Source organism: Plodia interpunctella, chromosome 24, assembly GCF_027563975.2.
Source record: "Plodia interpunctella isolate USDA-ARS_2022_Savannah chromosome 24, ilPloInte3.2, whole genome shotgun sequence".
In the NCBI taxonomy this organism is placed as follows: domain Eukaryota; kingdom Metazoa; phylum Arthropoda; class Insecta; order Lepidoptera; family Pyralidae; genus Plodia; species Plodia interpunctella.
In genome coordinates this window covers 3,387,676-3,415,656 of record NC_071317.1, presented here as the reverse complement: position 1 = coordinate 3,415,656, position 27,981 = coordinate 3,387,676, and the positions used below count along the sequence as shown (strand labels likewise).

General features: G+C 35.0%; 3 protein-coding genes across 5 annotated transcripts; 2 read left to right on the top strand and 1 right to left on the bottom strand.

The window, feature by feature from the left end:
• The first annotated feature begins 145 nt into the window (after positions 1-145).
• On the top strand, positions 146-13,733 carry LOC128680451 (uncharacterized protein). The gene is made up of 4 exons (XM_053763614.2): positions 146-523; positions 5,733-5,978; positions 11,299-11,489; positions 13,252-13,733. Exons 1-4 carry the CDS (start codon positions 341-343, stop codon positions 13,622-13,624), a joined length of 993 nt encoding a protein of 330 aa, XP_053619589.1. The 5' UTR covers positions 146-340; the 3' UTR covers positions 13,625-13,733.
• A 4,346-nt stretch (positions 13,734-18,079) lies between these two features.
• On the top strand, positions 18,080-21,985 carry LOC128680495 (uncharacterized). Of its 3 annotated transcripts, none has more exons than XM_053763693.1 (3): positions 18,080-18,210; positions 18,663-18,873; positions 19,695-21,985. In XM_053763693.1, the coding sequence occupies exons 2-3, from the start codon at positions 18,685-18,687 to the stop codon at positions 19,917-19,919; spliced, it is 414 nt and encodes a 137-aa protein (XP_053619668.1). In that variant the 5' UTR covers positions 18,080-18,210; positions 18,663-18,684; the 3' UTR covers positions 19,920-21,985. The 3 variants fall into 3 exon arrangements, with proteins under 3 accessions (XP_053619668.1, XP_053619669.1, XP_053619670.1); XM_053763694.1 differs by lacking the exon at positions 18,080-18,210 and adding an exon at positions 18,228-18,279; XM_053763695.2 differs by lacking the exon at positions 18,080-18,210 and adding an exon at positions 18,338-18,530.
• A 270-nt stretch (positions 21,986-22,255) lies between these two features.
• Tfb4 (Transcription factor B4) lies at positions 22,256-26,558 on the bottom strand. Its single transcript, XM_053763692.1, has 9 exons — positions 26,393-26,558; positions 26,119-26,299; positions 25,611-25,709; positions 25,198-25,294; positions 24,553-24,669; positions 23,738-23,866; positions 22,998-23,133; positions 22,687-22,723; positions 22,256-22,368 (listed from the first exon to the last, which is right to left on the bottom strand). The coding sequence occupies exons 1-9, from the start codon at positions 26,406-26,408 to the stop codon at positions 22,308-22,310; spliced, it is 873 nt and encodes a 290-aa protein (XP_053619667.1). The 5' UTR covers positions 26,409-26,558; the 3' UTR covers positions 22,256-22,307.
• Positions 26,559-27,981: the final 1,423 nt, after the last annotated feature.

Here is a 27,981-nt window from a genome sequence, read left to right as displayed (position 1 = left end):
AATCGGAAATCTTCTACTTCCTTTGGGTACAGAGTCTTTAGTTTTCTTTGTCTTTTGAAAAAAAAATATGTCATCGTTGTCATTCGTTCTTTTCTGACATTTCGTTTAGCCTATTCCATTTATCATTCAAATAAAAAATCATTTTACGATACGACGGACGTGACACGGAAACAGCTGTACATATTTGTATTGTATTAAAATTGCAAATTATTGAAAAGACTAATTTACAGATAGCTTATTTGTTATAAAAAATAGTGTTGAGACTGCAATTGCTGTCATTACTTGGTGATAGTGTATATAAATAGCGTCAGTGTTTTTTATTGTGGATACGCAGTTTGTCATGTCAAGTGAAAAGTCTGTACCACAAGAAACAAGTATGGGTATGGGGAGTTCACAATCGCAAGCCCTTCAGACCGCAGACGACGATAATTTGAAGTCATGTTGGGTGTGCTTCGCCACGGAGGCCGACGACAAATTGGCGGCCTGGGTGCAGCCTTGCAAATGTATTGGAACCACTAAATGGGTAAGATACTTATATAGCCCGTTTTAAACAAGTATAAACTGTATTGCGGAGAAAGTGCGATAATGTTTCATAACTAATCATTTAAATACAATGTATTTTTCAAGATTAATTGAACATTGAAAACTTGAGTGTTGATAAGAATATAATAAATTTATGATTACCTTTGGAATATCACATTTGGAAACAAGAGTTATAGTCCTAGATATTAAATATTAACAGTCTTTTGTAGTTGACAAGAATTCACAATTCATATTGGTGAGAAGTGGTGTGAAAGACAAAAACACAATACTTATTGTGCTTATACAAAGTTTTTTTTATTTAGTTTTTAATTCATTGCGTGGAACTGAAAGTAGTTTTTTGTATATGTATTTTATTATGTGGCAATATGTTACATACAATACTTAACCTTTGATGCCAGTAGTCCGATCACTGTAAAATTCAAAGCTACACACTAACCCTGATTCATAAATAGCATACTTTAAGCCTTAGTATGTTTTGTCTCTATCTGTTAATTCCAAATGTTATTAAGTGCAATAGTGACCATATACATATAGAACATACCTTAGCTTAAAAAATGCTTTAATATATTATTTTTATAAATAATGGGGTAAGTATTTTGGAAATACCTACCTACTTTTGATGAAAAAAAAATGCAGAAAAAACCTCATTGAACAGTGATGCTTCTATCATGCCAGAACTTCCATAAGTTGTTTTGGATGCAGTAAAGGTTGTTTTACTGTTATGCAGGCAAATCATACACATAAGGTGACATTATTTGTGGGCAGGAATATACATAGCTACCAATATGTCACTGTATATAATGAATGTTGCTGATATGTAAATGTAACATGGCATGTTGCACATGATACTTGCTCATGTTACTTTGCATGTGTATCTCTACTATTATAAGTACTATATACCCTGAATACTTCTGTGGCCTAATGGTCATCATGCCAGACCACTACATTGAAGGTTCCAGATTCGATCCCTGGCCAGGTCACGATGGAAATTTGATGTATAAGGTATTAATTCGTTTCCCATAACACAAGTCCAAACTTAATCTGTATAATTTGTGTGTGCATATATATTTATTTATGCTAATTACACTAATGGCCAGTTCCAGCATCACTCAGGTAAAAACATAATATATTATATACACCTAAACCTGTCTGACAAATCACACTGTTAGTGAAGACAACATGAAAATCCATACAGTCATTTTTGAAATTACTGCAGACAAGACAGACATGGCAGAGGATTTTTGTAATATAGCCAGGCAGACGTGCCTCCTGTCTAGATGTGGAAATAGATATCATGGTAAACTAGTTTGATAGGTTTCTTTGTTGTTATTTGTTATCCTGTCAGTACAAGGTTATCTTGAAATCAATTTGCTTTGTGTTGTGTTGAAACAGATTTGTCTCGATACATACACTAATGTAACATGACAATAAGCAATGCATTTTTTTTTGTTTTGTATTATCATTATTGATAAGATTTATTTAAAAAGTATGATTGTTTGCATGTCATTGTTACATGTTAAAGACAAAGATATATTTTTTGGAAAAAACATGTTAAATTTATGACATGTGTTTATCAACTGCTTTTCATAGACATGATGACGTGTAAAGTTATGGTTGATTGGGATGAAGCAGATTCCAAGAAAGGCTGCTACCATTGAGGAGTCCCCTTAATGCAAAACTTGAACCTAACAACAAATCCAATAAAAGTTCATGACTGATTGCAAATAAATAAAAAAAAACTGGTTATATTTTATGTCAAAAACTTGAATTTTCTATGCCAATCTTAGCTTTTTATAAGAATAAATATTCATGAACCCGAGAAACTCGAAAATAACTATGATTTTTATACACTAATAGATACATAACAGTTTTACCCGAGCAAAGCCGGGACGGGCCACTAGCTATGTACAATTTTGCCAGCAAACTCTACCCAGCCAGGGTCCACTAATTCTTATAGGGATTTTTTGGGCTCAGTAAAGTAAGAACGGGTCTTGACCATTGTTTGTGTAGTGACCACGTTTACTAATGACAAACACGTGCATTATGGTTAAGTGTCAAATGCTACAGAGTGGCTACAGACAACGGTCAATGTACCTACTATCATTTCAGTGTTTTTAGGCATTGGCCGGTGATGCCTGCTCTGTGCTTTTGTTTTCTCCTATGGTAATATTTGAATAAAAAATACCCAATGTCTAGGGTTGCCAACTCACTTCGAAAATAATGTCTGTTGGACACCTAATATAGCGCTACTTTTATAGTATAGTATCAGAGAATACTATTGTATAGTATCAGAGATTGGGGGACTGTGTGTCTCAGTGTGTCTGGTTTTGTTCGTACTTGTTACTGGAGTACATTGCAGTTTAGCGCGCTAATTGAATTGGCGGTAAAATTATAGATTTTTTTTCGTATATATTCTATCGTATCGTAATTTATTCAATTATAAATAATAACTAGCTGTTGCCCACAACTACGCCCGTGTCGTTATTTGTGAATAACATCTTTGACGTCATAAAAATTTAGTGCGAAAGACAGAAAGACAGCCAGACTTTCGCATTATAATATTAGTAGTATTTTAATATTATAATATTAGTATGGGTGGGTAATATAGAACGAGTGGCAACCCTACCTGACAATGGAGGTGCATACACCTGGGTCGTTGTCCTACACCTTCAGGTACAGGTGTTTTACACGAGATATAGGTCAATGTCCCAGTGCGCGCATTTGATCAATATCGTGAGGTACGGGACTGTGGCTATTAGACTGTGAACAAATGAAAAAATAAAAATTCATTGTATTAGACCTGATTTTCATTGACAAATCCTGAGATATATTTTGTCATAAAGTGGCCTTCGAATTTTTCTACACTTGGCTCTGCTTACCTCGTAAGGCATAAAGACGTGACTTACCGTGTGTTTGTGCGCCTTTGTCAATATTGATAGGTACCTAGATTAAATGCAATGCATTTATTTGGGTTGTCTGCTTGGCATATTAATTTGTTACACAAACTCATTGCAAATTCGCTGCTATTAAGGCATAGAGGTGCATTGCTTGTTATGAGACTGTATACGCTTTGTGTAAATCTTATTAAATACTAATGATTTTGAACCTAAATTACTCTTTGATTATTAAGTAAGATAAATCTCATTTTATTGGTGATAGTTGTAAACTTTTTTATTATCAATATTGATACCATTGCGAGTTGAAAATTACTTACCTACTAATTAATTTTAATTTATACAGTAAATAAACATATACAATGTCACAAAATCATTATTCGTACTTATAACTAATTTAACATTTAATTAGCAAAACATAGATATGTATGTAAGTAATTGATTTATAATAGAATATTACTAAGTTATTCTCTGTTTGAGCTCAATTGCAAATTCAAAATTATACCAAAGTTTTCAACATAGCTTCTTAGAAAGCTAAGCATTGAATGGAACATGTAATGATTTTTATTTTATGTTGTTTTGTTTACAAAGTTACTCATGGAGAGAGATTATAAATTCGTTTACATCAATCAAAATCATTACTATATAGGTATACAGAAAACTAGTTTAGTCGTCAGTCTCGTCAGGTACAGTCAGCTCTCTGTGATCCACCGTTGGCTATAGGCCTCCTTCCGCCTACACCAATCTGCTCTATCTTGGACCATCCTCCATCCAGTTATTGTCCGCAATATCTTTTTCGTCTTCCTTCGACGACCCATTTAGCTAACGTCATTTTATTGGCCGGATTCAGTGTGCACAGGCCCTCACGTTAACAGTTCAGCCGGCACTGTTAAATTTTCTTATATTTGTAAAAATTGTTTTGGATTTTATAATTGTTGGATTTGTAGCAGGTACTTACGACGACCTTCATTTATCCACAGAAGTGTGAGGTGACTAAGTGTCGACAAGTGCGCTTGATAACTTACTCTTAATATGATTATAATCAATAATATTATCTTAATTGCAATGCAGCCAATTAATATTAATAGAATCTATTAGGTCTTCCCTTGTTTTAGTCGGCTACACATTAACGCCAAACTCGGTTGCGTAGTTTGTATATTATCTTAATTGCAATGCAGCCAATTAATATTAATAGAATCTATTAGGTCTTCCCTTGTTTTAGTCGGCTACACATTAACGCCAAACTCGGTTGCGTAGTTTGTATGAGACCGCAAGGAAAAACCAGCAATGTATGCCGAATCCGCCAAATTTTGACGACTTGTTTGTGGATAGTGCATAGCCGACATTAAGTACATTACATACGATATCAAAAGTGCCTAAGGTGGGTACTCCAAAAGTTTTCGATACGGGAATTTGAAAGGTTCTCGTGGGATAAAAGCTGTTTTGCTTTTATGTTATCTTACAGCCTTTATTTGCGTGACAGAGATCGTGAATCTAATTGGACATACAATAATAAATTAGGCTCAATTTAGCCTCGTCTGAAGCTACGTAAATAGCTGTTGTAACAACGTATACTAAGTGCTCCTTAATTAGCATATTCTACATTATTATATCAGTTTTATAGCAGTGAAAAATAAAACGGTCGACGGTTAAGGCCCGAAACCCGAAATATGCCACTAGATTTCCAACAAGACTTCCTAACATCTCCAACAAGATTAATATATTTACTTATACATGTATATTTATTACGTCTGTTGACCTACCGGATACGGATAGCAATACAATAGTTATGCGTTGTGTCTCGAATTTTCGCGATCGAGGGATATAGGTATTATAAATGGATCTTGTGATAAATAAACAATAATGGAATTTATTGACGACCTCGGTCGCGCAGTGGTAAGATTCTTGCCACTGAACCGAGAGGTCCCGGGTTCGATCCCCGGTCGGGTCATGATGGAAAATGATCTTTTTGTAATTGGCCCGGGTCTTGGGTGTTTATCTATATATGTATTTATTATATAATATAGTATCGTTGAGTTAGTATCCCATAATACAAGTCTCGAACTTACTTTGGGGCTAGCTCAATCTGTGTGATTCGTCTCAATATATTTATTTATTTATTTATTTATATATGTATTTATTATAAAATATAGTATCGTTGAGTTAGTATCCCATAACACAAGTCTCGAACTTACTTTGGGGCTAGCTCAATCTGTGTGATTTGTCCTAATATATTTATTTATTTATGACCCCTTTGTAAATGGTGCAATAAAGAGTTAAATTATCTTGTTCCAGGTCCATCAGAGTTGCCTCCAGCGCTGGGTCGACGAGAAACAACGAGGGAACATAACCAGAAAAGTGCTCTGTCCACAATGCAAAGCGGAATACATAGTTGTGTTCCCGTCCATGGGCGCTTTCGTGGCCTTACTCGACGCCGTTGAAGAGATCACCCACAAAATATGCCCATTCATCGCCGGAGGAGTCCTTTTAGGGTCCATTTACTGGATTGCTATTACTTACGGAGCAGTAACTGTTATGCAGGTTGGTATTTACCTCATAGCCTTGACTGTGCTGTTCACGGGTTCCGTATACCTACTATTATTGATAGAATTTGAAGGCGTAATAGTAGAGTTTGAAGGCCATTGGTTTCTGAAGAGCTGTATGGAAGTGGCTGGTTGTATCGCTGCCGTTGCTTTAGGATCGTTTGCTGTTTTGCAGGTAGGTCGAAAACTTATTTATTTTATGTAATTTAAGAGAGTATTATTTGATGAAATAGACATTACAGTCTATTTGTATAGAGTAAAAAAACATAATTTTGATGAATGCTATTGCAATACCAAATAGAAGGTTCAAGATTGGTTGATATACACCCAGTGTTGCCAGCCAAGGGGACACAGCGCTTTCATTTATTTTCTAATATTTATAGACAGCCCGTACCAATTTTCTGTACCTAAAGTCTCGACTATGAAAATAGGCCAACGGATTGAAATATGCGTATTTCTATGAAATAGACCTTAGAAAATGATCGCCATTATGACTTCATTCATTATAAATGACGAACTTTTCATATAATATCTTCATCTTCCTGTCTTTAGCCATGAAGATTATGATGAGATAGATAGGTGACAATAATCAAATAATTTATTTCGCATAACCATGTTATATACCTACCTACTCATACCTGTTTCCAGCATGCAAATATAAAAACAAATAACATTAAATATCTATGAATATAAAACAATACTTTTAAATATTTTATATGACAAAGAGTTACTTAATCATATGCGCGCATATTTTACTCACGTATGATCTTTCATGTCAAATCATATTTTCATACAAAACTTAACACGAATTATGTGTGAGAATTTACGTGAATTGATTAGTTTTGCCTTCACTGTAAAACTTTTGTATTTTAAGTACTTATGTTTGCGCTTAGCATATATTTTTTTCGTCAACATTTTAAAATATGGTAGCCTATGTTTGACCCCGCGTCATTACTAGGGCTGACAGACATACTTTTGAATTTATATTATTAGATGTGGATATTGTGTGTTATTTTTAATTCTGATCTTGGTTTTGATCTAATTGGACAGATTTTTGTTGAAATATAGAAATGTTATCTAGATTAAATAATTCTAGAATTGTCTTTGTAAATCCTAGTTAATTCTGTTAAAAATGATAATTTTTTATCGTTTAAATTCGATTTAATGTGGTGTTTATTTATGTTAAACATACATCATTTGTATATGATTGTGATTCTATATTAAAAATAAATATGACATCTATGCACTGTACATCGGGGTCATACGTACTTAAATTGAACGGTAGATAAAATGGCTTAAATTGAGTCGTATTACGCGTCTAAGTAATGAGATTTCACTAAGTGTCAATTAAAAAGTTGAGTCATTCAAGTATTACATAAACTCTTTATGGCTATTAAATTGATAAGCTTTGCACAGATAATTCCAACTACGTAAGTATAAAGTTAAAAATAAACAATGACTTTCGTTGTGTTTTACGTAGTTTCCTATCTATGTAAGAATCCAATTCCCGCACACATACAGTGGTATTCTTTTGGACAAGTTAAATTTTTGTGAAAAATTTGTACGCTGTGTAATCGCACACTAGCGCCACCATCACATTTTTATCCATTACTTACTTTAATTTTTTTTCGAAGCAAAAATATCTTAACAGATTATGACACACCACATTAAGTTTTTTGGTAGAAAGTGTTAAATAGCTTTTCATTACACAATGTAGTCATAGTTGACTAAATCGAAAACGGTGGCCACTGAAATCCCTTAGTCAACTGTGACCACATTGTATTATAGAAAACGAACATTCTACTAAAATTCTTTATATACTGTGGCATAACCTTTTAGGATATGTTTTTTTTTAGTTTTCTGTGCAAAATGTGTGTGTGTTTTAAATGTGTTGCTGGCGCTAGTGTGCGGCTACATGGCGCCTTAATAATTAAGTTTCCCGGATTCGTTCGCGATAGTGTAACCCATACAAAATGTAGACACAACTTGGAGTTATTGAACTAAAATATTTTATGCTCTAGCTAGCTGAACTCACACAACAAAGACTTAATACGGTACAAATACAATTATTTACTCAGTCAGTCAGGTCTTTCAACATTTTTTTCTTATACAGATAACGGGTTCACAAATAAGTGAAGGATTTCTCACAGGTATTATGTACTTGGCGAGTGTCCGCAAAAATGTACCGTACATTGAACACGGTTATTGTGTGTGACGAATCGAAGTCTGGTAAATGTTGACTTTGTTATGTACATATAGGTTTAAAATACAAAGTAAATTAGACTTGATCTCAATGAATCGAATATGGAAAGCCCAAGTTATAGATTCAATATCGAAGTTCCCATACTAAAGTTAATAATGAACAGACATTGAATAACAAATAGGATCTATGATGTCAGTATATTTACACGTTCAATGATTTTCGAGGTATATCCCACAGCCCACATGTTAGTCATACAAAGTCTTACTTGAAATATAGAGATCAGAAAAATGAGTCAGATTAGAAGTACAGTTGATTTCGTCAGCCAATTAAAATTACACCAGACTTGCATCATTTGACAGAACATTGGATATGGTTTGTTCGTCGACTAGGAAGGAGTATAGGTAGGATATGTAGTTTAAAGTTTTTGGCTGGTAAACTGCTTAATCAAATCTTATATTTTTCAACAATTATATGATATTAATTATTTTAACCGTTTTCGATTCTGGAGATAATAAAAACAAACAACAATAGGGAACTAAAAGACTACAAAATAACTTATAAATAAAAACAATTGCCTCTACACTGATATAAGAAATGGTATTATGAAGACACATTTTAGAAATTCTACGTTCAGTTGACATTTGGACTAAATAAAAAAATATTGCAAATTTTTACGCCTAATAGGTAGGTACTACTCGAATGAAACTATATTGGTAAAGATTTTAATACAGATTAATTTGTAAGATGGAAACCACATAGAAAATCCAACAGTCGTACAAATGATCACCAACAGTTCAAAACGCAAATGTTATACGACATAGTTCCAACGAGGATAACAATATTTGGAACCTGCTCTGAATTGCATTAAACATGTTTTTTAAAGCGAACCAATCGTTATGCTAATTACAATATGAGTAATTTTTAAATAGAAAATATTTTTTTCTGGTTTATTTACAACTGGTTTCACAATTATTGGACTGGATATATGTACTAAATGACGGAAATGTTTCGTTCGGCGAATTTTAAATTTACACAATATCGACTATAGTTAATCAAATACTCATGCATGTGTCATTATATCTAAATTAATATACCTATTCGAACTGCGGACATAATTTAACATGAACATCGTAAATTGTAATGCCATGTCAGTAATCTAGGAATAGCGTGTGTTTCCGCCCTAGAATAGGATCACTCCATAACCTCCTGTGTATGTCGTCTGATAGGCAACAGTAGCATTCCCAAAGAGGTCAATCCTCTTTGGGATCAGCTAGGCGGTCGGTTGTAACATCATAGCCGAATATTCGAAATATAATGGTAATTTTTTACGCGAACCCTGGGCTTTGGGGCGTTGCAGCTTTATTTTTAATTTATGTAACCGTGAACACATGGAGATGAGAGAGTCAGGAAGAGAGAGAGGAAAGAAAGGAAAAACCAAATATGCTTGGAAGTATATATTTTTTTAAATACAATGTACTAGAGGCTCTTGCCCAGGCGGAGATGGGTTTACGCCCAGTTTCTTCGGTCATAGTAGAAAATAACTTTATTCATATTCAAATACTTTGTACCTGCTTTAAAATTGCAATGTTTATACCGAGTACATACGTAAAATGAAAACAATAGTGTACTGCCAAAACATACGTTCGATATCCGCAGCACAATGTGTTTGATTACACAACCGAAGCCGTATTATTTGACTTGCATAATGGCAATTATGCCGTTAGATTCGACTTTTGACTTTCACTCGGCGAGTCACTTATAAAGTTGTTTATTATAGTAGTTAAAGTTGTTTATTATTAGTTTATCTTGATGAAATGATATATATTCTGCTTTTACTTGTGAGAACATTTAATGGCTCTTTTGACTTTTGTTAACCTTTTCCATGTTTATTTAGATAGGATGAAAAAAAAATCGGCTGTACCATATACATTTTCTTCGAGTTAGATATTTGATTGCTCCCGTCCCACACGAAAAGTTGTTCAGAATCATGTTCCAGACATGCAGTAGACATATTAAAATGCCAATTTACAAAAAGTCACCCAAAGTACTTATGGATATATGTTGTAGCTATATGTTCGGCTTTGTTGGTCTTCCTTTTAAATATAAAAAAATATTCCGTTACTTATATGTAGGAATAGACTTTGTTGTATAATGTACTAGTGGCCCCTACCGGCTTCGCTCGGGGAATCATAAGTCTTCCTCAGGAATCACACTATCTATTTCAAAAACCCGCATCAAAATCTGTTGTGTAGTTCTAAACAGACGGCAACCGACTTTGTTTTATACTATGTTGGTGGTGGTAATGCTTATAAAAATGTCAACACTTCTTTAATAGGGGTTCAGATGTGAGTGGTTCGTATTTCGATTTCAATAGGGGTTAAAGTGAGATAATTCTCCGTCTAATTCTCTCTCGCAACAAAAAAGTCAAAATGTTGTTTGAAAAGTAATACCTTTCACGACAGCAGCGCCCCTAGCGGCGAATCCAGTAGCGTTGGTCCCAATTGCTTTAGATACCTCCACTCGCAAGAGAACCTTATAATGTGTTTATTGACCGATGACCGGTTGAATAGTCAAGGTGAGAAAGCGTAACAAATTCACTTTCACAGTTATAGTACATATGTTTCTCATTGTTGTGGATTTTTGTCTAATGTAGTTCCCACCTACTCAGCCAAGGTTCCATTCATTGCAATACTTACCTCAACAGAATGTTGTTTATGTTTATTTGGGGGTTGATTCAATGAAATCAGTCCAGCGGTTTAGCCGAGAAAGCGGAACAGACAGACTTTCGCATTTATAATACTAGTTGTTCGCCGCGAACTTAGACCTCGCGTACAAAATAAATATTTGATGAGTTTTTACAAAGTTGAGAATATTTCCAAAAAGACTTAATCGATTTTGATGCCCCACGAACCTAAAAATACTATTGAGATATACATACCTATTAAAATTCATTAAAATCAGACCAACGCAACGGTTTGAAAGTTTCGCGTTACAAACATACAATACATACATACAAAACATGTATTGTTGCCCTGAGTTTACATGTAGACTTTGGCCTAACAAGCAAGCCTTGATTGGCAAGTTTTATACCACCAGCCGTCACCTTTGCTTCCAGGTGGTCGGGCACCGGGAAGGCCTGGAGATGATGGAGTCTGCTGACCCGCTGGTCTTGCTGGTCCTACTGCCCACCATTCCGGTCACACTCATCAGCGCCAAGATGTACAACTGGGAGGACTCCGTGCTGCTCTTCCTGAGGAAGTACTGCGCGAAGATACCTGCACTGGCTTACATATTGCCTTTTGGAGGGTGAGAACATACTTGCATATACGACTCAATATTTTAATTATATCACTACTTGAGCGATTTAGACAACGTCAAAATATATAATGCTAAATATGTCTTTTTGACGTCCGGACTTATGAAGGTCATGCCACACATCTAGCTCCTAAAATATCTCTTATATATAATCTCAGTGTAGTACAAAAATCTTTGTTTGGTTTCGCAAAACGACTATGTTTTATAAACCAAATATTTTGTTTATGAAAACAGCGTCGTTTACGCTCGGTCGCCGTTCGCTACTATGTTGAAAAATCGGAAGTAGAAAACAACTTGCATAAGTAGCTGGAAAGTTTACACTAATTTACTATTACCGATGTAGGAAATTAAAAAAAAATGCTATCCATACATGACTAAAAATACTTAAAAGACATAGGTACTACAGTCTTTAAAGAAAGAACAGATTAAAAGATAGGAATACATTTACTTTGAGTCAAAAAGTTTTTAGGAGCGCGGGTCCTGTCTTTTGGCTTCATGTACAGACTCATAGGGAATGTTGAAAATATCTTTTATTTATATTATCCCTCATAATCGCGTGTTCCCGATTAGATATTAGGAGCTGTGACGCCCAGGATATGGAATGGTCCTATTCTAGGGCGGAACCACACGCCCTTTGTTTATACTTTGTTGTGATATTATTATAGTGATAGGTAGTGATTCGTATCGTATGGTTTATATTTCGTCATAAGTTTAAATATAGATAATTACTTTGTCACCTGTTTTTTGTATAGCGCAGATGGTTAAACTCGATAAAAGGAATTGGGTTGTCTCTTGACTCAATACGTGTACAGCATAAGATTTACAAATTTTGTTAAATATGCACTATTTCCTCAAAAACAATTTTATATGAAACTAACTTTCACTCGCAGCTTCGCTTGCGTTCACCCCATTGGATATAACAAGAACAGCTTTGACACCTGATAGGCCTACTGCATTTCCAAATAGTTGAAAAAAGGGCTTCCGGACGTCACAGCCGCGATGACACCGAACACGTGATGAAAGATGACTGTTGCTGACACATGCAACTGTTTGACCGATAGTAATTAGCCACTTATCGGTCAAATTGTCGTATGATTTTGTTTGCGGTTTTTACATTTTATCTTTCCGATACCATTTCTGTGTTCGGACTTTGGTTTGCCACGACTTATTGAGGTTAAGTGACGATGCATTGTCTATAGTATTCTTTTCTTTTTGTTGATTGATTTTTCTAAAAAAAATTGATTAACTACCTTGGAGAATAGGCAGGACCTTTATATATATTTATTTTATCTATGGACAGGACGAAATTTAAAATTATTTGTTTGTTTAAAGGTTTTTTAAATTCTAATACAAAAAATCTGTACTGATTTCTTAAATAACATACTGAATATTAAACAATAGGTTAGGTATAGTTTAATATGAAACAACATAAAATTTGTAAATATTATAAATGCGAAAGTCTGTCTATCTGTCCGTCTGTTCCGCTTTCACGGCTAAACCGCTGGACCGATTTCGATGAAATTTGGTATGCATGTATTTAAAGACCCGTTCAAACATAGGCTACTTTTTTTTTCAAAAATAATCCCCATAAATACTATAATAGGGGTGAAAGTTTGTATGATTATCATAGTTTCAAATTCACGGTTTTGGAGCCGCGGCCGAAAGATAGTAAAATACACATATTTTCATACTAAAAGTTACACAAGACAGTATGTAATATTTTGTATGATAACTATGTTTTTTTATATTTCAGAGTGGAAGGCGACAGAGGCGCCATAGTGTCAGGTCAGAACAACAGCCAGAATCCAAACGGCAACTCTCACCTCTCTCCAACGCGAATATTCTGCTCAGCCCTCCTCCTACCAACCATCTCCACAATCATCGGCAAGATATTCTTTCGATCCATACAAAACAACCTACACAGAACCATCCTAGGCGGTCTAACATACATAACTATAAAAGGCGCTCTCAAAATATACCACAAACAAATGCTATATATAAGACATTCCAGTCGAAAGATACTTGACTACACCGAGTCGAATTTGAAGCTTTATAGGACTGTGACTACCACCAATACTTCGGACGCGGTGTCCAGCACGAGAGATGACACGGAGCAAACGGTTTAGATCGCATACACGTATGAGTATTGTTGTATACGTATTGTAAATAAAGGAATTAGGATGATTTGAAGGATTTACGCCTATGACAATGTTGTATGGTAAAATGGGACGAGATTGTAGACTAAACTGTGTCATACACGATGATACGTCCCCGTCTCAATTCTAATACGTCCCATTCACTGTAAGACCAGAAAAGAGGCTTATATTAATGTAAAGTCAAAGAATTTGGCCTGAAAACTGCGTAAATTCGCCATCTGGTCGCCGCCGAAAATGGTACTATTAATGCAATTTACAATAATTATTGTCAACATAATATACTTTTGCTTGGCGAAAATTGCTGTGATGTAGTTTAATAATAATAATAATATTAAAAAATCGCCTATTTCCGTGCTTGACGAAAAAAATTATATGTACATATTTTGTACATATTTCTAGAGTTACTCTCATCCTATGTAAATTCGCTTCATTTTTATTATGACTTAGATTTTTCATGCTCATGAAACCATGACAGCTATATATAAATTAATTATTTGATGTAGTTTATGTTTTAGCCGAAATTTTAAAGGTATTTTAGCAATTTGCCCTCAAGTGAGACACAACAATTTGTAAACTCAATATTCTCTCACAATCTTCTCAGGAACGCAATGAACATAGTTTTGAGGATTTCTTAAAACATTTTTACTTAAAATGTTTTAAATTTGGCTATTAGCAATTGAATTTATCACTTCAATTAACTTTTTAATTTTACGGCTCCATCGTTTAGCCAAACGATGATTTTGCCAATGTCAAGGTTAAGAAAAGCGCTGTGGTCACTAAGGATTATATATATGGTGTTATCACAAGAAATCCGACTATACTTCTTCTTTTCATAGTACAGTCAACAGCATCAAGAACCTTATTAGAAATTCGCCTCTATTGCTTCCGCATAAAAGCCTATCCAGGTGATTTAGTTATAACTTGACGTGCGGCTATGGTACCTACATAATTAACATTTATAGCTCATTAATAAAATATATTTACGGTTTACAAAATTAATGCCTGTTTTTGGCTGACAAAAGTAATATAATTTTGTCTTCTAAAGCAGGTTTTTAGCATGTCTGCTTGTACATTGTATTGTATATTGACTAAACATCTTATTCCTAAAAAAATATGATACTTAAAGCTAAATGTATGTCTTGTCACTCTCGCACTATAGAATATATCACGTTGACAGAACGAGACAAAACATTTGAATAAGATTGCATATTTGGGTAGCACTTGGTTATAGTCCATACCTCAGGACATGAATTCGGCACAACTTACAACTGCCATTGAAATATATCAGTTCTATACTTGTTGTAAAATATACATCATTTCACCATGAAATCTAAATGTATGATACCAATCATACATTTAGATAGAATATATAAAATATATACATATGTTTGTATAATTTTAAATATAGTTTATTTTGAATTCTGTATAACAGATCTGAATAAGCTATTTATTCTATTATAATGCGAAGCGGTGCATTTGGTACTACATTTTCGTTTGTGTTTGTCAGTATAATAATACTAACAGGCTTCGCTCTGGTAAAACTTTCTTAAGCTTCAGCTTCGCTCTGGTAAATAATAAAACTTTCTTAGAAATCACCCTATATAGATAATGAGAATTAGATGAGGTCTACTATAGAATCAATATTGTATGGGTATATATATATAACTTTTGTCTATCATCTTTCCTTTCGTTCATAAATCCTAATGAAGAAGAAAAGGGACAGAGCGCTAATATATTTTTCCCCACATCGTGTTTCTGGTTTTACAACGCCCAAACTGCTTTGTGCAAAATGGGCCGGGAAGTTGTATGGAAATGGTTTCCTCCAGCTACGTTCTAGCTCATCTTTACTTTTGTTTGTTATTGCTAGCAAGTTAATTATGTGAGTATTACTTTCGTGAACGACTTTTTAACATAGGGCGTAAGGTGGGTCTGCTATTTACATCTCACTATCGAATCCCGATGGTATCCGTATACCGCTGAAACATGTAGGAATTAAGTTTTCTTTTGACACCACATCGTAAATAATATAAATTAGAGTTGATTTTGCAAATAAATTGTCTTTGTTTTGTTCATTCTAACTAGTACGCCAATCACAGAACGGCATTGTGACGGGACTACAAAATCACCCGCAATGTGATTGGTCAGCTGCGTCTCACTGCGAATAGACTCGATACTGAGATGTGAATGCAAATCCACACATTGCCTTCGGCAAAACATTGCACATAACTTCTTTATATACAATTTGACAACCCGTAATTTTCTATCTATATAAAATCTAATTAACTTATTACGCAATAACTTACTAGTTTAAATTTATGCATTATGATATGAGCTCATTAACGTCATACGTAGACCATTCTATCAGCATCATGTCATTTAGTTTTATTGTGATAAAACTGAACTCTATGAAGATTATTATAACTTTCTTATCAGCCATCATCTTTGTGTAAAAGATATTGTTTTTCACTCTGCCTGTATTATTGAAATATAAAGTTAAGCCTATTTTTACCTCATATCTCATGATTGTTTTTTATGTGAATAAATAAAAAAAAAACCAATAACAGTAAAACAAATATGCCTGAATTCAAGTTCTGCTTTGTCACAAATAAATATTATTTTGGCTGTGAAAAGCCTAATCACAACACTAAGCTTCTTGGCACTTTTTTTATTTTAATAAAAACAAATTGCTTGTGTCGAGACGACTGTATGTAGGTACCTGATGTATTTTTGATTAAAATGCAATGCTAGTAAAAAGTGTATGAAGGTATTTTTTTAAAGAAATGTGGTACATAAACTGGCGTCTTCTTTTGATTCGTTCATTCTTGTGGATTGTTTTTGGTGCGTATTACCAAGTTTGATACTGAGTTTGTTCATTTTGTACATATGATTTGAAATTATTATAATAAACTTTTTTTAATTTATCAATTTCTTTTCTTCTTTCCCTTTGTAGTTTATATCATGAGAATGTATAAAACAAGATTATTTCTCAGTTTAAGTAGGTACATGAGAATAAGATAGGCGCCTACGTGTTAGTCAAATATAGCTAGCTTTATGAAGTACCCAGTGTATCTAGCACTTGAATATTTGACTTTGAAATGTAGTCTGTTGTCGAGTTCGGTTGCGCAGATTTGCGTAAGGTTGTACCTATTGTTTAACTATTGTCATCTGTGTGCGAAGTGCGACTTTGCTATTTACATCTCACCATCGAGTCGACTCGCAGTGACATGCCCGTCACAGCGCACCACGTGTTGTGACGCAACGACAATTGGTTCGCTGCGTCTCATTTGGAATCGATTCCATTAGCGAGTAGTAAAATGCAAAACCACACTTCGCCCTCTGGTGTTCCCGCATACGAGGCGTTTACGGTGAGAGGTGTTTGCGCTCATACAAGAAATGCGTATTAGAAATACAGAAAGGGAAACTATGGACAGAGCACTAAAGTATATCCATGGTATATTTTATCCCATAACGCGTAAGGAGTAACCGAATCGGTGTAATGTAAATATAAATACTTAACTCTTATGTAGCTACGTTTAAGTCTTGTCTATTCGTATAGATTCTTGGCCTACGATGAAAACTAATAACTATGCACTTTGTTTTTCTATACAGGTTTCGATTAATTCTAATTACATTTTTAGGTCCGTTTCTAACATTTGAATATCATCAACTGTTTTCAAATTGACGAAGGATACCTATACCTACATTTCTGTGAATGTGATTAATTGTATCAGCAACATTAGCCAGACTAGCTGAATAAATTGTATTTGGGTAAATACAATCTCACAAGTTTAAAATACCAATTAAATGTTTACTACTACGAAACTTTGTGACCTACCTACTGGTACTAGGCAGAGTGATCACTCTGCCTATGGTGGTGGATGGTGGCTAGGCTAATCCATCCATGATATCATCATCCGCCATTTCATTTCCCACACTGCTGGGGTACTGCCTTTCTTAGGAGAATAATTAAGATAGTGTGGCCCATCCACAATGCGTATGGTAAATACAATTAATTGCTGAAGAAAATACATTTTGTCATCCATCCAATAATCTGCTACGGCGACCATGTATTACTAGCGGCCCCTCCCGGTTTCGCTTGGGTAAACTATAATAAATTATACATCTAAACCTTCTCCTTGAATACTCACTCTATATCTCTTAAAACACCCATCAAAATCAGTGTCTAGTTTTAAAGATCTAAGCATGCATAGGGACAAACAACGGGAAGCGACTTTGTATTGAGTCATTGAAAACATTTTTTGTTAATATATAAGTAAGTCGCTGAAAACAAAACTAATTAGCTCAAAATATCATTCGGTATCCCAAAAACATACGCAATCGCTAAATCAACAACCAACAATCATTAGCAGATAATTCTAATTCATTATCAAAAAGAAACGCTATCAAAGATAATTTATCAGTAGCTTATCTTATCACAAGATGAAATTATGGTAAATAATGGGCACCGAGTACAATGCAGTGTGTGTCGGTTCGTGCAAGTGTTGTGGGTTGCATTCTAATTATTGCAAACAACCTTATCGGAAGTGTTCCCAACGGTAGGTAACTAAGTACTTTCTAAGTTAAACTAAGATTAGGTGCTGTTTGATAGGTTATCGACGGCTTCGGTAAGACCTTGAGTTTAGAGACATTTTATTTCGTAACCGGGTTTAGATAGATTTGTGTATCTGCTGATAAAGTAGGTTTTATTGGCGTTTTGCCCCGGAGACGTAGAAATTTAAATTTAGCGAATCAACATATTTTTTCATCGCATCATATAAAAAAAAGTGACAATGGATTATAGTTCTGATCGATGAAATCTTGGTATACCTACTTACGGATGGAATAAAACTTTAAATAACATACCTAGTTACCTATGGTACGTTTTAATCCAAAATCCCCGCAACATAACTAGAAGACGAAAAATCTTCTAAGAAATTAGGAATTGTTATTATGTTAAATTACAATAGTTTACCACGTTTTCTCATACATATATATACCTATTTTTCAGCGCGTAATGAGCTAATGGCATAATGGCAAAGTATCTCAAGTCTTTTTTCACCCCGAGCGAGAAGAAAAGCCGCACAATTGTCTATGAGGCGGAGGCGGAAGATGGCGACCCGCCTATGGACAGCCGGCGGAAGCTGTCTATTTCCCGCTCGGGGAGGCTGAAGCAGGCCAACAAGAAGAGGCATTCGCTCAATAAGGATCTGTATGGAGAGGTAAGTAGGTAACTAGCACCAAAAAGACTAGTGGTTCGAGTAAACGCCGTTTTTGAAACTGAAGCCAACGGCCTACCGTTTTGATTGTTTAAAGCTTCAGATTTATAGGAAAGCGGACCCTGAGCTCCGACGCTCAATGGTTGAGGAAGAAATCGGGAAAACGTTCAGATAAGACAGAGTTTGAGATTTATTAGAGGAAATCTTCAGGAGTCCGGCCACGTATAGAAAAACATCCTGTTTGTGTTGTTTTTTGATTTACATGTATATGATGTAATAGGATGAGAGCAGGCAGTACCCCCGGGTGTCATTTTCAGAGGGTGTCAAAATAATAGGTATGGTTTCGACAGTTAGGCCGGGGCCGAGTCGCGCTCGTCTTGAAAAAGGTCTTCTATAAGACTAAAAATATAGTCTAATTTCAGTATGATTTTATAAATCACACGTGAATGATCCGTATTTTCATTAACAATGACTATTTCACATGTTAGTTTTAATCAAATTATGTTTCCCATTTCTGGGGTACCACAGCTTTCCTTCAGTACCTTCCAATATTTCTACCTAGCTGCGCCCCGGGGCTTCGCTCTCGTGGGAATTTTGGGATAAAAGTACCCTATGTGTTATTCCAGGTTATTTTCTACCGTGTACCAAATTTCATAACAATCGGTCCAGTATATAATGGGTGAAGAGGTAATAAACTTACTTTCGCATTTATAATATTAGTTGGGATTCTTTTAATCTAGCTAATCGCTGCGTCATGATTACCATGCTTTCATGTTACCATGTTTAACAAAAAAATTGTTAAACATAACAATGGCACATTTCAGAACTACACGCCAGCTGAAAGGCCAAAGACAATGGAGTACCATGTAAACTACCCATCCAAACCTGACGTGACCAGCGATTCTGACCGACGATGGAGTGTCGCAAAAATCGTTGACGCCCAGAAACCTAACCTAAAACCTACAGCCGTAGAACGAAGGCCTAGTAGCGACACTAGGATTTTAGAAACGGAAATAGACAATGCTTTTGAAGACATAGACAAGACGTAACAGTCATGCATTGGCAAGTTTGTGGATAAGAATAAGAAGTGGTCCTGTGCTAAGATTTAGTTCAGGGTTTATAGAATTTTATGGTTCTACTTGTAGCTACTTACTATATTAATGATATAGATTAATACATAATAAAAACATTATAATATTAATACTGTAACACGGTTTTGGTTGTAATTAATGACAACCAAGATATTGACACGCGCGAACAAAATTTGTTACGTAAATTGAAGGAGTGACACCTCAGCCGGCGCCGGTGGTGTTGGGAAAAGGTGCCGGCGCCGGTTTAGTTACCGGGCACTCCCTAAAATGTCTTCTACTCATATAGGGTCCTATAGGATTGTTATTATTATTGGTTAATTGATACTTTGAGTTTCTAGAACCATACATACTAAATCTATGAATGGAATAATCAGCCCATTGGACGTTCACAACGACATAAACTTGCCATTTTATAAGTAATATCTCATCTTTTTTTCCATATTTTAATACCATGACATGATAAATGTTATTATGTAGGTAATAATACATTGCAAGCTATGTATTAAATACTAAAATATGTATGTAAAATATATAATCCGTGATGTGCCAAAGTGTAGCGAAAATGTATCGTTCTAGCAAATATTCTTGCTAGTATATTTGCGAGAACAGTTTAAAGATTTTTGAACGATTCAGCTAAAACTTGTCTAATACCATGTTTCGTTTTAATAAGGCGTTACAAGAGTTTATCTAAAACAGGCTAAACGCAATCAAATGACAGGAAATTATCAATCTTTATCTAGGTATAAATTGATATTGATCTGTGTGCTTCTGTAATTAACCCAAATAATAATATATTTGTCTTAATAAAATTGTAATGAATACATTTTAAACATATTTATGACATCTAAATCTAAATAATCTACATTGCACCACAAGAACACAATTTATCATTGAGATAGACAACTTAAATGCACCGTTTATCAACTATTTATCTACTGTTATATTAGCTTTTTTTATTGTCGAGCCATTTCGCAGAAAAAGTAATGAAGTATTGAGAAATTTTATTTATTGGTTCAATAATATCGTGCTGATTATTATTATTTGGCGGATTCGCCATACAGTGCTGGGTTTCATTAGCGATAAATAAAATCTCTCATACAAACTACACAATGCTCGTACACGCGCGTCACCATCTGTCTGTGTTCGGCGATAGTGTGTAGCTGACATATAATTTGGTGCACCCAATTTAATTGATCGTCTAGCCACTTTTACATATATAATCATAAATAAAAAAATACCTACGTATTTTTTTATTGGGTGGTTATCAGAGCGTTTCAACCGGCTGCGGCGGCTGCCAATTTTCTTGAGGAAGGAATCATTTCTAAAATCAATAATTTATAAAATGGACATTACCACAGTACAGATTTATTATTTTAAAGTCAGACGGTTTAACTAATTCGTGGCTTTGTTGTTAAAACTTGAAAAATTGTAATGACAGCGCGGCCGCAGCGGTCGAAACTCTCCGAGAAACACCTATGGTATATAAAATGGTATAATAATAATCATTCTGGGAATAAAAAGGCCAATCCTCCTTACTGCTCACTAGCGCCACCATCATATTTTCATCAATATCTTTTGGCTAATGGCGAAAACTCAAAAAATACCACATTAGATTATGCAACACTAAATAAAAGATTTAATTAGAACTACCTATCTAGTTACGATATTTACTATATTACGATATTATCGAGTACTAACTCGTTTTCCATTTTACAAAAAGGTGTCACAATTTGTAACAAGGATTTTATTTTACCGTTTTCTTTTTAGGAAATTGTGGCATTGTGTCCAATAGAAAGCTAATAAAATAAATTTATTTTCACACTACACACTATAATTATGTAGTGTAGTATAATCTCCTGTGGTGTAATGTGCGACTGTAGTAGGGGTTAAATAATTGGTTGTTGTAATCTACTTTTTAAAAATACGTACACTCGTAATATATTTCATTAGTTGTAAGTTTATTATGAGCTGATTTGTTAAAATGCTAAAAATATACCGACTGATTATGTTGTTTTATTGTACAACTGTTATTATTTCTTTTCTATATAAAAATATTACAGTGTTTAAAAATACCAATTGCATTTAAACCTTATCATCGTCAGATAAGGTTCAATTTGGCAATGGTTAGGTCACTGCTTTCTAAAAAAAATCTAGTTATATTATCGTATTTTAGTCAAGATATTTTGGCTAGGTTTTTCAAGGTCAAATGTTAGAAAGACAAACAGAACATATTTTAAACAACTCAATAATCAGTAATTTAAAACTACTTTTTAAAATATTAATGAAAAAGAAAGGTCATAATAAAATGTATATTGAAGACGTATTTACACAGAGAAATGGGTTACTTTACACCTTCTTCCTCTTCTTGGGCTTAATGGGCAGCGGGCCGCCGATTTTGAACACGGTGCTGAAACAAAATGAAGAAAAATAAGAACACTCACAATGAACAACACATTTTGCCGTGTTTCCGGTTTCATACTCGGCTGTGACCTGCTGAAAATTTCGGGTAAACGATAAACTTTTAAATTTAGACAGGCCGCCTTTTAAAAATATCTTGCAGTATGTCGGGGTTAGAATGTTTGTTCGGTTGGAATCTCAATCTTCTATCGATTGAGCTTTTTATTCACATGTTTTTGGCAGTTCTTTCAAGCAAAACTTGCTCGACAAATTTTGATGAAATTAAGTTAAGTATATTATTATTATGTAATAATAGAAAAATACTTACTGGCAGGTGGTGCATATGGGGCTGAATTTGCAAAACACTGAAAACGAAAAAAGAAGTTTAACCATAATACATTATTTTGATATAAACTTAAGTATTAAAAAATAAGCTTTTGCCCGCGAAGCTTTTTTTAAAATTAATACTGACTCGAAAATACCCTTCTTTTCTTGGTGACATAATCGGCTATGACGCTCGTAACTTGGGGCCAACACGATTTCAATTTTGTCTTGCCTTAGTCGCCTCCTACGACCTCCACGGCAGAATATTAGTGGTGCCCTCTACCGGCAACACTAGACACACACAAAGCTACTGACCGCTGAGGCACACGGAGCACACGTATCCTATAGTGAGCAGTTCTCTGTGACAGAAGCAGGCGGCCCTGTAGTCCACGCGCCCTCTGCCGGGCAACACTAGTTTGTTGCGTTCGTTCGCCTCAGGCAGGAACACCCACTGGAAACCCGAAATAAATAAATACATGTGTTTATTTACGGAATTTTACATAGTAACTTAATGCAAAATAACAGTTCTAAAAGCGGTGGCGTAATGGTTAAGGCTATGAAAGCTTCGAATCGTACAGTCAACAGCACATCAAGTTACCCTGCTTGAACATCTATGATGTGGTAATAGCGGCGAGTTTGCAATGAACTTGGGTAGGTTAGCAAAGAAAGAAATTTATTATCAAAAAATTGTTGTACGAAAACATAATTACATGGAATTTTGACGAAATTACTTGCATCATTGAAGGTGCAGGTGACCCATAATCGAATGCAATTTTATTTTGTTTTATGATAAAAGGAATTGTACTGTACATTTTTTATTATTTTTTTAGACAAATCACACAGATTGAGCTAGCCTCAAAGTACGTTCGAGACTTGTGTTATGGGATACTAACTCAATGATACTATATTTCATAACATATGCATATATAGATAAACATCCAAGACCCGGGCCAATCAGAAAAATATCATTTTCCATCATGACCCGAAAGGGGATCGAACCCGGGAGGCAAGCACTTTACCACTGCGCCACCGAGGTGGAGAAAAAAAGGATATACCAGCAGGTACTGCAGCAGGCCCTCCAGCGACGGTATCTTGAGGTAGAGCCCGCCGGTGATGTCGCAGCCCTGCTGCAGCAGGCTCAGGTGCTTGTCCAGCGAACACACGTCGATCACCACCTGCTGCTTCTGTTGTAATAAACAAATAAATCGTTATTTTGTACTGCCAAGCAGGCAAACAGGCATACGGCCAACCTAATGGTATAACATAAATCTAAAAATTAAAATAAAAAGTCTACCTATCGCCGCGTCTATCTGACTGTGTGAACGCGATAAATTCAAAAACTACTGGTAATTTTTTTGTACAATTTTCATCAATAGATAGTGTGACTACTGCGAAGAAGGTATAGACTAGTTAACGTTAACGTTAACGAAACAATTTGAATAGTTCTATTATTTTATTTATTTATATTATTTACCGAAAAGACCACCAAAATCCTTGTCGTAATCTATTATTATATTAAATATATAAAACTCTTGCGTTACTAAGTGAGTGAGTGAGTGACTGACAGACAACGCACAGCCAAAACTACTGAGCGTAGAAAGCTGAAATTTGGTGTGTAGGTTCCTAGGACAGTGTAGGGGAGCACTAAGAAGCTATTTCCTGAAATTCCTACGGGAAACGGATTTTTACTCACACACGAAGTTGTGGGTGGGGCAAAAGCTAGTCATATATAAGTAGTAATCTGATAGATAAGCTATCTGTTAGATAAATGTGGCTCAAATTGTGTGCCAGTTAGCCCTATCCAACATTTGTAAAATACACATTTTAACGTCATCTATATGATGTGTTAGTGTTGTTGGCGAATGCTGACCTGAGCGGTGAAAAACACGTTCATGTAGTTGATGTACTGCGCGGCCGTGTCGGCGCTGCCCGTCACCGTCAGCGCGCGCGCGCACACTCGCGCCGCGTTGCCGTGCGAGCGACGCACCTAGTCGACAAGCTAGCACAGTTTAACGAGGTTCATACACTTGATAATAAAGACATACATTGCAAAATTGAAAAACAAATATGCAATTTTAGATCTAAAACATGTCACTAGCTGCGCCCCGAGGCTTCGCTCCCGTGTGAATTTCGGGATAAAAATTACCCTATGTGTTATTCCAGGTTATTTTCTACGCGTTTACCAAATTTCATAACAATCGGTCCAATAGATGATGCGTGAAGAAGTAACATACAAACTCACTTTCACATCTATATTATTAGTTGGGATTGGCATTTACATTTTCTGCACAAACGAAACCTTACAAAATGATACACATACTGCATAATTGAAAAAATATATCCTCTTAAGAATTACTACCAAATAAAATGGAATTTCCCCATGAGGCTGGCATAGTCGCACCAAGCAACTGAAGCCTCGACAAAAAATAGATTAAAAAAAAAAGACTTACTACCAATACTATACTACTACCAATAAATAATAAACTATTAAAGTTTACTGACTGAGTAAACTTACTCTCGCAATGTAACATAATGCCATAGCTAATGCTCCAGCAAGAAGAGATTCCCCAGGTTTTTCCTCTGGTGGCTGACTCTTGATCAGGTTCACTAGTCTGCAATGGCATATTCAAAGTCAAAATTAAGTCAGCATATAAAAGGCAGCTTGAAAATCACAAATAAAATTGTATGGTTAATATTTTAAGCTAAACCTAGGCTTCGCATAGACACCGCTCTGTATGTAGTTCGGAACAAACAATGATGAGAGAGGGACCTCATCCTCATGTGGTCTCGTTTAGCCTGGGCTTCGGGGTGAAGCATAATAAAATTTGATGTTCCTTAGTCACCTCTTACAACATCCATGAGAGGACATGGAGTGTGTAACAAAAAAAATATTCTTAGTAGTAATAAATTTAAAATAATATGCCATACCTTGCTTTAATAGTTTTCTCTACTAACGTAAACAATTCATATTGTCCATCTATTTGTCTCACATCTAGAGGTTTGCCAGGAGAGGGGTATAAGTATTCACTGAAAAAAATAGAAATTTAATTGTTAAATGAACAAAGTGGCTCCATGCATTTTATTATGTGCAAATCTGAATAATGAACCTTTGGGCTCCAATATATGGGGTCCCTTGGAATCCAATAGTTGAGAAAGCCACTGGAAAAATCTTCAAAAATGGAGATAGTGTGTATGTTTTGTTCTGCTTGAATATGTGTCTCCAATAAGCCATAAACCAGACATAATAAGATGTGAGCTAGTGTGTGAGGAGGAGTTACTAAATCATGAGAAATGTAATGAATGAAATTCAACGAAATTTGGTACATGGGTAGAATATAACCTGGAATAGCATAGGATTTCTTTTTCAAATTTCACAGGTGCAATGCCCAAGGCGCGTGTAGTGTAGAAATAAATACTTTACACAAGTAGATCTTACCTCTTATGAAAATGACACCCAATAACGGCCAGCTGATTGGTCGATCTTTGCATCAAGTGAGAGTTGGCGAAGGCTATCACAGCATCGAGGCAGCTTGTGAGGACTTTGGGGTCTTCTGTGATGTAGCGCTGGTTCGGATTTGTGTCCACTATTATTACTAAAATACTACTATCCGAAGGTACTGAAAAAGTAGTAATTATAATAATTTAAGAAAAAGATACATAAGAAATAAATATTGCAGAATATGCAAAAATAAAGGTTATGTTTCACTAACCTTCTTCTTCTGCCATTTTTACTATTTCTCTCGATCTCAGCTAGTAAGTGGTTGGTCTTCACAAATATTTGGATGATATTGTAAGTAATTACTTATTGAAAACAATTAACTATTTCGCATTTTGTTTGTTTGTGCTCGCTTAGCTTTTGCGTTCTTTGACATAAGAATAAAATGACAAAGACGATGAAAATGATATTTTATGACATTGACAGTTGATTGACTTTATTACTTTATTATTTTCAACAGGCACACATATTGCAATTCGCTGCATTGCATCGCTGCAACCTAATGGGATGTAAAATAATATTCGAAAGGGTATACAAACGAATGAATGAAAATTCCTAAACTCCTCATTTGATTTATACTTGCATCTCTTGTTTGGAGCGACAGATTGCTTGACGTATATAATGGGTTTACCTACACTCTGTTTTTTTCTAGTGATTAGGTTATTACACAGTATTGTTATACAGTAAACAATCTTCACAGTACTTATTATTGAATTTTGTTAAAAATAAATCAAATACCTATTTCACAACTAGTAACCCTGCTATAAATTGTTCGCGTAAATTTCCTACAGGAACAGTAAGTACTAGGCAACAACTAGGATATAAGAACTTATAATGTAAAGTTCTTATATCTGTGGTATTAGGTATTTAAGGAAAATCTTTTAAGGAACTTTTCGACTAATACCTTGTGTCTTGGTGTCTTGTGTGTCAGGCTGTTTCAGCCTATTTCAAGCACTAGTCTTCACAAAATATCTAGCTTAAGTTTTACGTTATGTTTATGTTACTTATATGTATATTTTGTGAAGAAATAAATAATTTTAACTCTTTTTTTTTTTAACTCTTTTAATACCAACCAATAGGCTAGATATTCATAGCTTGTACGACTTGATCTATATCTAAACAGAAAACAGCCAACACTCCTAAGAAATAACAAGTGCGTCGTCGTAGAATTTATTAATTGAATTAATTGTTTAGAAAGCTTGTCCGGACACGTGTCACGGCTTTTCAGATATGTATTTGTCAAAACCGAGTTCCGAGCATACCAGTAGCCGTGGTCAGCTGCAATCGATCATGTTTCGAAGCCCGTGCCTCGTGCCTTATTTATTTATTCAACATTTTAGGGTTCCGTGCCTTTGGGAGAAAACGGAAGATTATTTTACTGTTCCTTACTAGAATTCTCCTGTCAATATTAATTTCAATTTCAAATCAGATACAACCACAAACACAACACAAAGCAGACACCATTGCAGTCGCTACTCTATTCTTCACTATTATCACTCTCTCTCTACTCTTTAATCTTGCGTATGAATGATGGAGTGTGTCTCCGTCATGGAATTAGTAGGTATGTACTGGAGTACATACCTACTAATTCCATGATGGAGAACTACTAAAGTTTGACTACCTACTAAACTAAAGTTTGACTTAATTTGGTACGTACTGGAATAGAATATACCACAGATGACCTTCGTGGACGAAGTACTTACTAAATCCATGGTCTCCGTATACTTCTAAAGTATTACCTATATAATCTGTGGTATATTCTATTCTAGTACGTACCAAATTAAGTCAAACTTTAGTGTAAAA

What these genes read in the sequence shown, in the direction of transcription:
- LOC128680495 (XM_053763693.1), top strand. Translation starts at nt 18,685, where the DNA reads ATGGCAAAGTATCTCAAGTCTTTTTTCACCCCGAGCGAGAAGAAAAGC. An exon ending in ATAAGGATCTGTATGGAGAG is followed by an intron (nt 18,874 to 19,694) that starts GTAAGTAGGTAA and finishes GGCACATTTCAG; the next exon opens with AACTACACGCCAGCTGAAAG.
- Tfb4 (XM_053763692.1), bottom strand. An exon ending in ACGTGTTTTTCACCGCTCAG is followed by an intron (nt 23,867 to 24,552) that starts GTCAGCATTCGC and finishes TTATTACAACAG; the next exon opens with AAGCAGCAGGTGGTGATCGA. An exon ending in GCCTGCTGCAGTACCTGCTG is followed by an intron (nt 23,134 to 23,737) that starts GTATATCCTTTT and finishes TCGGGTTTCCAG; the next exon opens with TGGGTGTTCCTGCCTGAGGC.
- LOC128680451 (XM_053763614.2), top strand. Translation starts at nt 341, where the DNA reads ATGTCAAGTGAAAAGTCTGTACCACAAGAAACAAGTATGGGTATGGGG. An exon ending in GAGCAGTAACTGTTATGCAG is followed by an intron (nt 5,979 to 11,298) that starts GTTGGTATTTAC and finishes CTTTGCTTCCAG; the next exon opens with GTGGTCGGGCACCGGGAAGG. An exon ending in TACATATTGCCTTTTGGAGG is followed by an intron (nt 11,490 to 13,251) that starts GTGAGAACATAC and finishes TTTATATTTCAG; the next exon opens with AGTGGAAGGCGACAGAGGCG.